Source organism: Bufo gargarizans, chromosome 1 (assembly GCF_014858855.1).
Source record: "Bufo gargarizans isolate SCDJY-AF-19 chromosome 1, ASM1485885v1, whole genome shotgun sequence".
NCBI lineage: Eukaryota > Metazoa > Chordata > Amphibia > Anura > Bufonidae > Bufo > Bufo gargarizans.
The window spans coordinates 107,561,716-107,576,333 of NC_058080.1; the positions used below are offsets into that span (position 1 = coordinate 107,561,716).

At 44.4% G+C, this 14,618-nt stretch overlaps 1 protein-coding gene across 2 annotated transcripts in view; it reads left to right on the top strand.

Moving 5' to 3' along the window:
• The window catches only part of GALNT7 (polypeptide N-acetylgalactosaminyltransferase 7), a 156,184-nt gene that overhangs the window by 110,479 nt on the left and 31,087 nt on the right, over positions 1–14,618 (top strand). Inside the window, exons 6-7 of one of the 2 annotated variants that reach the window (XM_044297138.1) lie at positions 6,949–7,131; positions 11,713–11,830. In XM_044297138.1, the coding sequence (XP_044153073.1) occupies positions 6,949–7,131; positions 11,713–11,830 (301 nt within the window). Of the gene's footprint in view, positions 1–6,948; positions 7,132–7,300; positions 7,484–11,712; positions 11,831–14,618 lie in introns of both variants that reach the window. The other variant, XM_044297137.1, reaches the window with a different exon arrangement.

The window sequence follows — 14,618 nt, forward strand, 5'->3', positions numbered from 1 at the left end:
GCCACAACTCCTGTGCGGTGTGGGGCCTGTCCCCCAAACATATGAGTTTCAGAATGGCCTGCTGACGTTTACCCCGGGCTGTGCTGAAGTTGGTGGTGAAGGTGTGTGGCTGACTGGATGAGCAGGTGGAAGAAGAGGAGGAGGAAGCCGAGAAGGAGGAGGTGGCAACAGGAGGCAAAGAATGTTGCCCTGCGATCCTTGGCAGCGGAAGGACGTGCGCCAAACAGCTCTCCGCCTGGGGCCCAGCTGCCACTACATTTACCCAGTGTGCAGTTAGGGAGATATAGCGTCCCTGGCCGTGCTTACTGGTCCACGTATCTGTGGTTAGGTGGACCTTGCTACAGATGGCGTTGCGCAGTGCACACTTGATTTTATCGGATACTTGGTTGTGCAGGGAAGGCACGGCTCTCTTGGAGAAGTAGTGGCGGCTGGGAACAACATACTGTGGGACAGCAAGCGACATGAGCTGTTTGAAGCTGTCTGTGTCCACCAGCCTAAATGACAGCATTTCATAGGCCAGTAGTTTAGAAATGCTGGCATTCAGGGCCAGGGATCGAGGGTGGCTAGGTGGGAATTTACGCTTTCTCTCAAATGTTTGTGAGATGGAGAGCTGAATGCTGCCGTGTGACATGGTTGAGACGCTTGGTGACGGAGGTGGTGGTGGTGTTGGTGGTACATCCCCTGTTTGCTGGGCGGCAGGTGCCAACGTTCCTCCAGAGGCGGAGGAAGAGGCCGAGGCGGCAGCAGCAGAAGAGGCCGAGGCGGCAGCAGCAGAAGAGGTAGCAGGGGGAGCCTGAGTGACTTCCTTGGTTTTAAGGTGTTTACTCCACTGCAGTTCATGCTTTGCATGCAGGTGCCTGGTCATGCAGGTTGTGCTCAGGTTCAGAACGTTAATGCCTCGCTTCAGGCTCTGATGGCACAGCGTGCAAACCACTCGGGTCTTGTCGTCAGCACATTGTTTGAAGAAGTGCCATGCCAGGGAACTCCTTGAAGCTGCCTTTGGGGTGCTCGGTCCCAGATGGCGGCGGTCAGTAGCAGGCGGAGTCTCTTGGCGACGGGTGTTCTGCTTTTGCCCACTGCTCCCTCTTTTGCTACGCTGTTGGCTCGGTCTCACCACTGCCTCTTCCTCCAAACTGTGAAAGTCAGTGGCACGACCTTCATTCCATGTGGGGTCTAGGACCTCATCGTCCCCTGCATCGTCTTCCACCCAGTCTTGATCCCTGACCTCCTGTTCAGTCTGCACACTGCAGAAAGACGCAGCAGTTGGCACCTGTGTTTCGTCATCATCAGAGACATGCTGAGGTGGTATTCCCATGTCCTCATCATCAGGAAACATAAGTGGTTGTGCGTCAGTGCATTCTATGTCTTTCACCGCTGGGGAAGGGCTAGGTGGATGCCCTTGGGAAACCCTGCCAGCGGAGTCTTCAAACAGCATAAGAGACTGCTGCATACCTTGAGGCTGAGACAGTTTCCCTGGTATGCATGGGGGTGATGTGACAGACTGATGGGGTTGGTTTTTAGGTGCCATCTGTGCGCTTTCTGCAGAAGACTGGGTGGGAGATAATGTGAACGTGCTGGATCCACTGTCGGCCACCCAATTGACTAATGCCTGTACCTGCTCAGGCCTTACCATCCTTAGAACGGCATTGGGCCCCACCATATATCGCTGTAAATTCTGGCGGCTACTGGGACCTGAGGTAGTTGGTACACTAGGACGTGTGGATGTGGCAGAACACGTCCTCTCCCAGCACCAGAGGGTCCACTAACACCACCACGACCATGTCCACGTCCGCGTCCCTTACTAGATGTTTTCCTCATTGTTATGGTTCACCACAACAACAAAAATATTATTTGGCCCAATGTATTGTATTCAAATTCAGCGGGATATAAATTTGAGGCCTAGTATTTAGGCGCTGGGTGACCGGTATGGATTTACTAACAGAATTAGACTTGGAAATGCACAGTAGCGTGTGTGTGAAGTTATTCTGAATGACCCTATGTGCACCTTGAATATTATATACCCTTTTAGGGATAGATTTCAAATAGCTCTGATATAGCAGAAACCACTAAATTATGAAATTGCTAAATTGGGAATTGTATTTCAACCCAGAACAAAAAATGTGCTTTGACGGACACTAAATAACTTTCCCAGCCACAACAGTACAGCGGTAACGAGAGATTTAGCGGGATATAAATTTGAGGCCTAGTATTTAGGCGCTGGGTGACCGGTATGGATTTAGTGACAGAATTAGACTGGGATATGGCCAAAAAATAACCACACTATTGCTGGTTAAATGCACTTGGTGTGACAGCTTGACCAACCACACTACTGAGGGTTAAATGCACTTGGTGACGGGCGCAGCTTGCCCCTGATGTAGTATATATATGGCCAAAAAATGAACAGACAATTGCTGGTTAAATGCACTTGGTGTGACAGCTTCACCCTGATGTAGGCTTTAGCCAAAAAACAACCACACCATTGAGGGTTAAATGCACTTGGTGACAGGCGCAGCTTGCCCCTGATGTAGTATATGGCCAAAAAATGAACAGACTATTGCTGGTTAAATGCACTTGGTGTGACAGCTTGACCAACCACACTACTGAGGGTTAAATGCACTTGGTGACGGGCGCAGCTTGCCCCTGATGTAGTATATGGCCAAAAAATGAACAGACTATTGCTGGTTAAATGCACTTGGTGTCACAGCTTGACCAACCACACTACTGAGGGTTAAATGCACTTGGTGACGGGCGCAGCTTGCCCCTGATGTAGTATATATATGGCCAAAAAATGAACAGACTATTGCTGGTTAAATGCACTTGGTGACGGGCGCAGCTTGCCCCTGATTTAGTATATGGCCAAAAAATAAACAGACTATTGCTGGTTAAATGCACTTGGTGTGACAGCTTGACCAACCACACTACTGAGGGTTAAATGCACTTGGTGACGGGCGCAGCTTGCCCCTGATGTAGTATATGACCAAAAAATAAACAGACTATTGCTGGTTAAATGCACTTGGTGTGACAGCTTCACCCTGATGTAGGCTTTAGCCAAAAAACAACCACACCATTGAGGGTTAAATGCACTTGGTCGCAGCAAGGATGCACTTGGTCGCAGCACCGCACAAGACACAAAATGGCCGCCGATCACCCCAGAAAAAAGTGACTGACAAACGGTCTGGGCAGCCTAAAAACAGTGAGCAATTGAGTATCAGCAGCTCAATGATCGACAGCTGCAGATCGATCAATTAATCAAGTGCTTTGGAGGAGTTAATCAGCCTAATCTCGCCCTACTGTCGCAGCCGCAACCTCTCCCTACGCTAATCAGAGCAGAGTGACGGGCGGCGCTATGTGACTCCAGCTTAGAGGCTGGGTTACATGGTGCTCTGGCCAATCACAGCCATGCCAATAGTAGGCATGGCTGTGACGGCTTCTTGGGGCAAGTAGTATGACGCTTGTTGATTGGCTGCTTTGCAGCCTTTCAAAAAGCGCCAAGAAAGCGACGAACACCGAACCCGAACCCAGACTTTTACTAAAATGTCCGGGTTCGGGTCCGTGTCACGGACACCCCAAAATTCGGTACGAACCCGAACTATACAGTTCGAGTTCGCTCATCCCTAGTTGTGACCAACCGCCAGAATAATATATTTTATATGTCTTCTTCTGTTGCTGTACCATGTGGCTGCCTGACACAAGGAAAGCTCTGTACCAAACACATTACACCATGATGGAGAATAGTTCTAAATCAAATCAAAAGTGAAATGAAAATAGTCTCTGAACAGTAACCGGGGCACTTCTGTTAGAGCTCTGAAATTTTATTTTGCCTTTTTGCAAGCAAGATCTGATTACCTTTACGGTGTGGGTTGAAGATTTCTCGGAAAATGTTCTATTTCTATGGATGTGCTCTGATTACTTTTGAATTCTCCAATTTATTGTAGGACGTGTATTCATTTCTGAAATTTGCATAGAAGTTAATTTCCCTGCACGGCTGTAACGTTTGATTGAACGAGAGGCCTTGTAAATCACTGTTTATTTCCTGTAAGGAATGGCATTGGATTGAACGCTTGCCCCTTAAAGTGTACCTGTAAGAGCGGCCAAGGCTTTGGAGATACAGGTGTTCTTTATCCGATATAGGAAACTGGCGGTCTACCAAATGCAGTTTACAGTCCGCAGTAAAGCATAGGCCTTCTGCCCGGCCATCTCTGTGAAATCCGCAAACTAATCAGTCTCTCTGTGGGCAGCCAAACTGACCCTCGATGTGCATAGCCAGTGGAAAATTGACTCTGCCAAGGAATGTTTGCAGACCATTCGCATTAACTGGTGACGCCTAGATTGGTTGCACTAGCATATATGGCAGCCTGCTCGATTACCCAATGTTTCCACTAGATTATAGGAGTTCAGCTAAGCTCATTGACTGCCTCTAATAGTAACTAATTTCCCACTGCTTATGTAGATTAAAGGGGTATTGAGTATACGACAGATTATACCCGATCCATTGATGGCCGCTCAATTCAAACTCTATGGGGCTGCCAGAGATAACTGAGCACTGTACCCAGCAAATTGTGGCAGCCCCATAGGATGGAGCAAACGCACGCATTCATGACTGCTGCTCTATTCTTAAGGATCCCCATTCTCATGAAGGGGTCAGACCTCCACCGATCTAACAGTTAGCCCCTATCCAGTAGATAGGGAATCGTTTATTCTTATTGCCATACCCCTTTAACTCTACACTAAACCTTAAAAAGGTATTGGGCTAATTTGCAGAAGGAGTATGAACACTATGGTGGAGATTTGTCTTCAGTTTGCACCAGAAAAGTAGTGTTAAAAAGTTTCAAACCTATGTTTTAATACATTTTACGCCACCCTCACCACATTCCCAAAAGAGCGCGTGGCGAAGGGGGCGTGACCAACAGCCGGGACAAACTCCTCATATATTATGCCAGTTTTCAGGCACAAATGAAACCAGAAATCTTCAGGAGATCAGAGCTGCCGGGGGATGTGCCTGATATACAGGTCCTTCTCAAAAAATTAGCATATTGTGATAAAGTTCATTATTTTCTGTAATGTACTGATAAACATTAGACTTTCATATATTTTAGATTCATTACACACCAACTGAAGTAGTTCAAGCCTTTTATTGTTTTAATATTGATGATTTTGGCATACAGCTCATGAAAACCCAAATTTCCTATCTCAAAAAATTAGCATATTTCATCCGACCAATAAAAGAAAAGTGTTTTTAATACAAAAAATGTCAACCTTCAAATAATTATGTTCAGTTATGCACTCAATACTTGGTTGGGAATCCTTTTGCAGAAATGACTGCTTGAATGCGGTGTGGCATGGAGGCAATCAGCCTGTGGCACTGCTGAGGTGTTATGGAGGCCCAGGATGCTTCGATAGCGGCCTTAAGCTCATCCAGAGTGTTGGGTCTTGCATCTCTCAACTTTCTCTTCCCAATATCCCACAGATTCTCCATGGGGTTCAGGTCAGGAGAGTTGGCAGGCCAATTGAGCACAGTGATACCATGGTCAGTAAACCATTTACCAGTGGTTTTGGCACTGTGAGCAGGTGCCAGGTCGTGCTGAAAAATGAAATCTTCATCTCCATAAAGCTTTTCAGCAGATGGAAGCATGAAGTGCTCCAAAATCTCCTGATAGCTAGCTGCATTGACCCTGCCCTTGATAAAACACAGTGGACCAACACCAGCAGCTGACATGGCACCCCAGACCATCACTGACTGTGGGTACTTGACACTGGACTTCAGGCATTTTGGCATTTCCCTCTCCCCAGTCTTCCTCCAGACTCTGGCACCTTGATTTCTGAATGACATGCAAAATTAGCTTTCTTCCGAAAAAATTACTTTGGACCACTGAGCAACAGTCCAGTGCTGCTTCTCTGCAGCCCAGGTCAGGCGCTTCTGCCGCTGTTTCTGGGGAATGCGGCACCTGTAGCCCATTTCCTGCACACGCCTGTACACGGTGGCTCTGGATGTTTCTACTCCAGACTCAGTCCACTGCTTCCGCAGGTCCCCAAGGTCTGGAATCGGTCCTTCTCCACAATCTTCCTCAGGGTCCGGTCACCTCTTCTCGTTGTGCAGCGTTTTCTGCCACACTTTTTCCTTCCCACAGACTTCCCACTGAGGTGCCTTGATACAGCACTCTGGGAACAGCCTATTCCTTCAGAAATTTCTTTCTGTGTCTTACCCTCTTGCTTGAGGGTGTCAATGATGGCCTTCTGGACAGCAGCCAGGTCGGCAGTCTTACCCATGATTGCGGTTTTGAGTAATGAACCAGGCTGGGAGTTTTTAAAAGCCTCAGGAATCTTTTGCAGGTGTTTAGAGTTAATTAGTTGATTCAGATGATTAGGTTAATAGCTCGTTTAGAGAACCTTTTCATGATATGCAAATTTTTTTAGATAGGAATTTTGGGTTTTCATGAGCTGTATGCCAAAATCATCAATATTAAAACAATAAAAGGCTTGAACTACTTCAGTTGGTGTGTAATGAATCTAAAATATATGAAAGTCTAATGTTTATCAGTACATTACAGAAAATAATGACCTTTATCACAATATGCTAATTTTTTTAGAAGGACCTGTATGGTGAGGCCTGCTTATCATAAATTAGGCACTTCCTCTGGCAGCACACGGGATATCAAGACCAGTGAAGAAAGCGCCGGTCTTGATGATCTAGGTCCTCTTGAATCACAATGGTAAAGTTCTCTAGTTTGTAAAACCATAACTGTGCCACTCCCTGTATTTTTATCAAATTTCAGATTGTTTGATACTATGACTGTATTTGCATATAACGTGGCCTACACTATCTACAGTGATTTTTTTTTTCTTCTTTCTATGTAGTATTTGATGCTATTGCTTTGTTAATGTTATATTTCTAATTTTGCGTGTCTTTTTTTTGTTGTGAATTTGCTTTCCCTCCTGAAATCCTGGCAGAACTGCTTGTACTGTTCCACTAATAGATTACATTGATGGCAATGTTTATACCATTGAGCCACAGCAAGGTGGGGATAGCGATGGTTTTGCTCGAGGGGCCTGGGACTGGAGCATGTTATGGAAACGAATTCCATTAAGCGACAGAGAAAAGGCCAAACGAAAGCATAGAACTGAACCTTATTGGTAAAGAATGTGATTTTTATCTTTTATGTACATGTTTGTCTAAATTTTTTTTTTCTGTTTTTGTCCCCTTTTTTTTTTTTTTTTTTTTTTTGTTCCTGCACCATCCTTTTTCTGTTCGTACGTTTGTCCTTCGTGTCAATCCTCATCCTGCATCACCACCACTCCGCAGAACCGCATGCACTGTACCTCTGATAGATGTCATAGATGGCAACAATTATCATATAATACCACAAGGGGGAGGTGATGAAGATGGGTATGCTAGAGGAGCGTGGGATTGGAGTATGCTCTGGAAGCGGGTGCCTTTGACCAAAAGAGAAAAGGATATGAGAAAAACAAAAACTGAGCCTTATCGGTAATCACTAAACGGCTTGCGGGTTTCTTTCCATACAATGTACTGATACACTAAGTTACTGCATGTCTGATTCCACCTCTGCCAACCTTCTCCTAGAGTCCTACTAGCCACCAGTCTTTCATTACTATGCTTGTACTTAATGTATTATTCCTCTAGTATGTGATTGATTTATTATATGAAAAGATGTGAGTCCTGAGTTGGCCTCTTGTTTGAAGCCCTTTTTGTGTTCTATTCCTCCACTATACACAGGTAAGGCTGTGTTCACATCATGACTCTCCCCAGCATTTGGTGTATATGTCATGAATGCACTAAGAGCTATCTGTAGGACCCTGTTTGCCAGATGGTTGATTTTTTTAAACCACATAGAAGCCTAGGGACATCTGTACCCAGGTATCCACAAAGAGAGAAAAAAATGATTGGGCATGTTGGAGTGTAACATGCCTGATCTTTTGTTTTCCTGAGATATAAACATTACCATGGGTATCTCGCCTACTTTGAAAGCTGTCCCCTGGGTAAAAAGCTATCATGTGTATCGCCATCATGTAGATGAAAGGGGAAAATCACGTATGCCCACCGTTACAACTGCTTTGGACATTGCGTTACTAGTTGTCCCCCAGCATTTGTTACCTGTGGGGTATACTAACTCGGGCATGCCTGAACAGGGAAAAAAATCACACAAGGGAGCAACTGGAGGACTTACATTGCAAGGCATTTTATAGACAAATGCATATTGACGTGGAAATCGCCCTGATATCATCTACGATATAAGCATTTCAGAGGATAACATTGGTGAGGGTTCAAAATCTCGAACCTGTTTGATGCCACCTGGGAATTTCCATCCTTTGAAATTTCACATGTGAAGCATGTTGGACAGGATGCCATGGACATCCATACATTGAGCATTGATAGGAGGGGGTTCCAGACCCTCACCAGTGTCATCTCCTGGATGCTTATACAAGGTGGCCCACGAAAAAGTAGCCCGTACGACAAGATGAATGAGTAAGTGGATTGTTTTTTCTTAATTACCCACAAGGCACAAAAGATACTGAAAGTGGTCCCTGTTCCCGTCTTTGGGCACGTTGGATTATGTTGGCTGATACTGCTTGCCGCTCTTCATTCAACAGTGATCCCGCAGAAGAAAAAAATGTCCAAAAGATGGGGCAACATGCCGCACCTCACGGAACTCACTGGTGAGCAAGGGGTTCCCCAGACTTGTCCACATTATCTGTGAGGAAACTTAAAACAGAAAGTGTCCTCTAACAATCCACATCCCCTGGATGAACTCAAGGAGAACATAACAAACACTATCCGCAGCATCACAAGCCGTATCAGCCAACATAATCCGACCTGCCCAAAGATGCATAGACGTGAACGGGGACCACTTTCACCATATTTTGTGACTTGTGGGTACTGTCACTGGTGGAGGGCTACTTTTGCGTGGGCCACCCTGATTAACATGTTATAAATTTCCTCTTGGTGTTAATGTAATATTTCACTTCCTGTGTCACTTTCATCGCCATATATGTTTGTCTGTACACATATATGGCCACACGACCTCATGCAAATGATAAAGGAGACGCTATTCTTTACCTGCACAGTCGGCAGCATGCTTTCTACCACTGCGTATACAGTAGTAATTTCTGCTCCATTATGTAAGGAGTTAACACCATTTTTGGTGAAGGGTATTGACTTTGTAATTGATATGCTAACGAGTATATGCATTTATTTTGGGCTAAGCGGGACTCTGTGTTTTCCTTTCCTGGTAGTTACTAGCAGTGAAGCATACCCTGCTTTGCTGGCCACAGACTGTTTACTCATTTTTTGCATGCGCAGAATTTTTAAGCTCCCCTTGTAATGTTCACTTGGTGCCGAGCACCTTCCTGCAGATTTACCTCCTAGTACAGCAGGACTTCACCCCCTTTCAGCTCTTTCCTAACCCTACTCCGAAGCTGAGAGGTGAGTGTAACGGTATCGGGAGAAAGGGAAGATATAGTATAGATTGTCTCCTACACACCTGAAAGGCGAAGCTTGTACGTGTCAGAAGGAGTCATGTAAGGAGGACCCATCACCTCTACTATCATGTCTGTTTTGGTTATTGCTTACATTGCCCATGTAATAACTCTGTTGTGCCACCCCGCTATTATTCCTACTTGAAGTTTATGAATGAATTGCCAGCAGTCAGCAATAAAGATCCAGCTGGGTGCCTGACACTATCCAATAAGTGCTGTCAGTCTCTGACTGTGCTGGGACACCCCGCAATATGTCAGGAGAGGTGACAGCTCCTCTTTAGCATAGAATTCTGATAAAAAAATAATAATGGATTTATTGAAGCAGGGAGGGGGTAATGTACGGATTCAAAATGCATATGTTGATGGAAGTGCTGCTATTCCCAATGTAAAATGTCCACCTAAAGAAACCGCATGGCTAGGTTGTCACTTACACTTAATATGAATTAACACTTAGTTTACTTCTCAACGTAAACGGGTGTGTAGGGGGAGAATTCACCTCTCTACTGCGGGCTTCATTGTGTCCTGGGGAGGAATGGCCTAGGAAATGGCAGTCCTGAGTAAATTGTGAGGTCTGAGACGGCAAAGTGTGGCACACACAAAAGCTGGGGGACATAGAGGTGTTAATTGTTTGGACCAAGGGGACATGCATGCAATAGGAAAATACTTCTCTTACTGGCTTGCTGCTTAAGCTTTCTAATTCATGCACGCACAATTGCTTGCCCCTCAAAGATCACATTAATAATAGCAAAATGCCTAGTTCTATGTGCCGTTCTGTCCAATAATTTACTATAAGCCTAAACGACAATCCTCAATGTCCATCCCCAGTATTACGGTATAACGGAGGTATATGCAGGGAAATGCTTCCAATGTATTCGCTTAGCATATCCAAACCATCCTATGTTCGCCCCCTCCCTTTTTTGGGCTGTAATGAAAAGTAATCAACTACATGTATCAGTACACAGGGATTCCACAAAAAACGCACACCACATGCATCATTTGTAACGGTATGATATACAGTCCCATATGGCACGTATGTACAATTATATACTGTGTGGTATACACGCGTTCCGTGTGCATGCACAGTATATAAATGTATAGGCAGGTTATATGGGACTGTATTGCATAGAGTTGCAAAAGTTGCATGTCAGGTGTACACCACAAACATAGGGCGCACCTAATCCATAGACAAGAGTGGCGCTGTTTCTGGGGGGAAAAAGGCAGACCCATTTTTACAACCCCTTTTAATAGCAAGCAGACTGAATATTGCCATCATAGCAGACCAGATCCTTTTAGGGAAAATGCATTATTATGGCTGCTACAGATGCGGTCCATGTGCATCCTGCACTTATATCGGGCCCCATTGAGAAAATGTCTCAAACGGACAAGAATAGGACATTTTCTGTAATTTGCCGCTTGGCCGCATGGATGCAAGCAGCACAGGGATGACGTCTGTGTGCTGTGCGCATTTTTTTGCAGGCCCATAGAAATGAAGGGGTCTGTGTGCAATCCGCAAATAATGCAAATCAGACGCAGACCAAAAATACTGTTGCGTGAATGCCCCCTTAGAGTCCATTTACACAGTCTGATGCACAGGGCAATCATCAGGAATTCCAAACCTTGTCTGATCGTGCCCTCTGTAGCAGCAATCATTCCCTCTGTATGGGGATGAACAATTCATACTGTGATCGTTTGTCCCCATACAGACTCATAATTTGTTGGAAGCACATCCCTGTTCACACAGGCCATTGTGCTCTACATGGATAATGATTTTAGGTGCTGCATGAAAGATGCGATCACCTGATGAACAAGCGTTTGCCCATTTGTCCGGTGAACCTTGGCACCTTTACACAGCGTGGTTATTGGGAATGAGCGCTGAAACATTTATCCCCAATTACTATCCTGGTCCCTGTAGAAGACCCTTTACCCCCACCACATAGATTCCTCTCATTTTCATAGACAAGCCTAATACATTTAATGCGGAGTAAAACTACACTGTCATTTATAAAAATGCAAGGGATATAGAGTAGACTACTGCTCATTGCATTCAAATAACCCTCATTGCTTCATCTAGAACCTTTCCTGGCAGCTCTTTGCTTCGTTCATATGGATTTTCTCCGTTGTCTGATTAATGCGGTCTTGATATTAATAGCCTTCTGATTTTATTATTTTCACATTATGCGAAGCTGGGACAAAAACTTACTCAATGCATTTGTTATTTAGGTCTCCTGCCATGGCCGGAGGATTATTTGCGATCGAGAGAGAGTTCTTCTTCGAGTTGGGTCTTTATGACCCAGGTCTTCAGATCTGGGGAGGAGAGAACTTTGAAATTTCCTACAAGGTACTGTAGACTAAAGGAGCCTAGTTTATGGATACGTATACCTCTTGTATAGATGGTGTGTACAATGTATCTTATGGTTCCCCATATCATCCGTATTCCATGTTTACTGCTTGGCTGAAGAAGGGTTTCCAGAGCATCTACTACCAACGACCAGTGAAAACCACTGACAGAACAGATGCCTAGTCAATGGTTTTAATAGATAAACTTCAATAAGCGTTTTTGGTCTGTACCACGGAAAAAAGTAGTGTATATTTCTGTTGTTTTTCCACTAAACCAAGGTCATAAAAAAACAAGGGTGTGTGAATAAACATTTAAATCAATGGATACATGTGTTGTCAGTGAGGAAGATGGACAGTACGCGCTGTTGATTCATTGACATGAGACCGTGACGTTCAAAATAGCGATTTGAAACAAGGGTGCACATACATTGTGACTTATGCTACTTATGTGAATTGACCAAACTGCTACATATTAATATATAGTAAAATTTGATATTCAAATAATCTTAGCAGTAGCCAAAATTGCCCATTATGAGTGATATTTCATCACCTCTGTTAAAGGGGTTGTCCCTTGACAGACATTTGTCACCCATCTACACGATAGTTGATAACTGTTTGAATGCTAGCGCCCGACTAGTCACTAGAACGGGGGTCCCAAGCCACTCTTACTCCTGACTACACAATTACAGTGTGGAGGAGTTTGAATGGAGTGCAGGTTGAGGATTTGCCCTTGGGTCTATTCAAAGTCTATGGGACTGATAAAGGTAGCTGAGTACAGACCCATTGACAGGGAAGGCAGAGACAGGGCATATGTTCAAGCAGCGCACCAGTCTAACTCCTCCACTGCACGACTACTCAGGGAAACTGGACCCCTATTCTATTGATCTGTGGGGGTCCCATCAGTAGGGCTTCCAGCAATTAGACATTTTCATCTATGCGGCGGATAATTGATAAATATCAGTTATAGGGGAACCTAAATCCCACATACACGCTTAGTATGACCGGGCTTACAGGTGAAACTCGAAAAATTTGAATATCGTGCAAAGTTCATTTATTTTAGTAATGCAACTTAAAAGGTAAAACTAACATATGAGACTCATTACATGCAAAGCGAGATATTTCAAGCCTTTATTTGTTATAATTTGGATGATTATGGATTACAGCTTATGAAACCCCAAAGTCACAATTTTGAGGTCCCCTTTGCTCAGGGGGTATGGACTAATTAGCTGACTAGAGTGTGACACTTTGAGCCTAGAATATTGAACCTTTTCAAAAAATTCAAATTTTAAGTTGCATTACTGAAATAAATGGACTTTTGCACAATATTCTAACTTTTCGAGTTTCACCTGTATCTGTTTTTACTGGGGAGAGAGGCGAAAGCTGCTGCCAAACACATGGCAACTTATCTGCTGAGAGAAGAAAAGGACTGGGCATCAGTCTGGTTTAACCATGACCACTTATGTTTTTACACATTCATCGACCAACATGGCATCACACTAACAGTAAAGGCGCTCATATACATTCATTAGGTGTCAACTGAACCATCAGCCGACAACTATCTCTCCCGACTCAGCAAAACATGTTTGTCTATTCTATGGGGAGAGCAGAGAAAGCTTCTGAGAGCACTTCTGGTGAGAGAAGAAAGCATCGGGCAAAAATATAAATTTCCCCCGATCCTTGTCTACCCTGGCATCCTCTATCGGGGAAGAATCGGGAGCTTCCCACACACAGTAGAGTGTCATCCGAACCTGAAAAGACTACTGCTTAGGCTGGGTACACATCTGCGCAGTGAACTCCGGCAGTCTGTTCCGACAGAGGCCGGATACCACCATGCACCGACGGATCCCCATTCGCTGTAATCCATATGCCAACTTTCGGTCAGACAAAAAATGTTGAATGTAGCATTTTTTGTGTCCGTCTGAAAGCCGACATGTACATCTGATACAGTTCCGGAGTTCACAACGCAGATGTGAACCCAACCTTAACTGGCGGAAAAATACTTTTCTAAGCTTTAGGTAAATGCTGAGCATCAGACGAGTTGTAGCCGTGCAGATGTCATTTTAATGTGAATAGGAGTGCTGGTCTCTATTATGGTGCCCCTACAGGAATTCTAATGGTTGCCGTCTCTTTCACATACTACTCAGTCTTGTTTTAAAACCAAGTTATTTGCTTTCTTTTGTTCTGTTAAGAAATAGAATTCTTCAACTATTGGTGATTCAATGTTGCAATTAGTTAACAATAGTAACCTTCCTGTATGCAAATTACAGCAAGCTGTTCTATTGTCTGTGTCCCCACAACACACAAGGGACATGTAACAGAGCTCTATAGCAGGCAGCGAATATGCTCTAGTGAGGAGTAAATGCAAAAAGCAAAGCCATAATTTACACCTTTCATGCAATTGTTGTTTGTGTAGCTCTAGGAAATGTATCGCGCCACACAAGACACTGTACTGTTTATGTACAACATACAAAAGAGGAGGTGAAGATTTCCTGAATTTTAAAGCATCCCTAGAAAAGCATGCAAGACCTTACTTTAAAGGGACACTGACAGGCCCAATAAGCATATTTAGGTATATATATGACAGTACAGGTCTTATAAAGTGTATTAAAATCATCTAAGTATCCCCCTGTCCACCTTATAAATACTGAAAACTAAAGTTTTATAACCTGCTTGTCTCGTATCCAATCTGCCCAAGGGGCGGCGTTTCATCTCAAATTGCGCCCAGCCAGCCGCTCCCAACTGCCGTTCTGAAGCCCCGCCCAGCTCATCAATATTCACTTCGCTGGGCG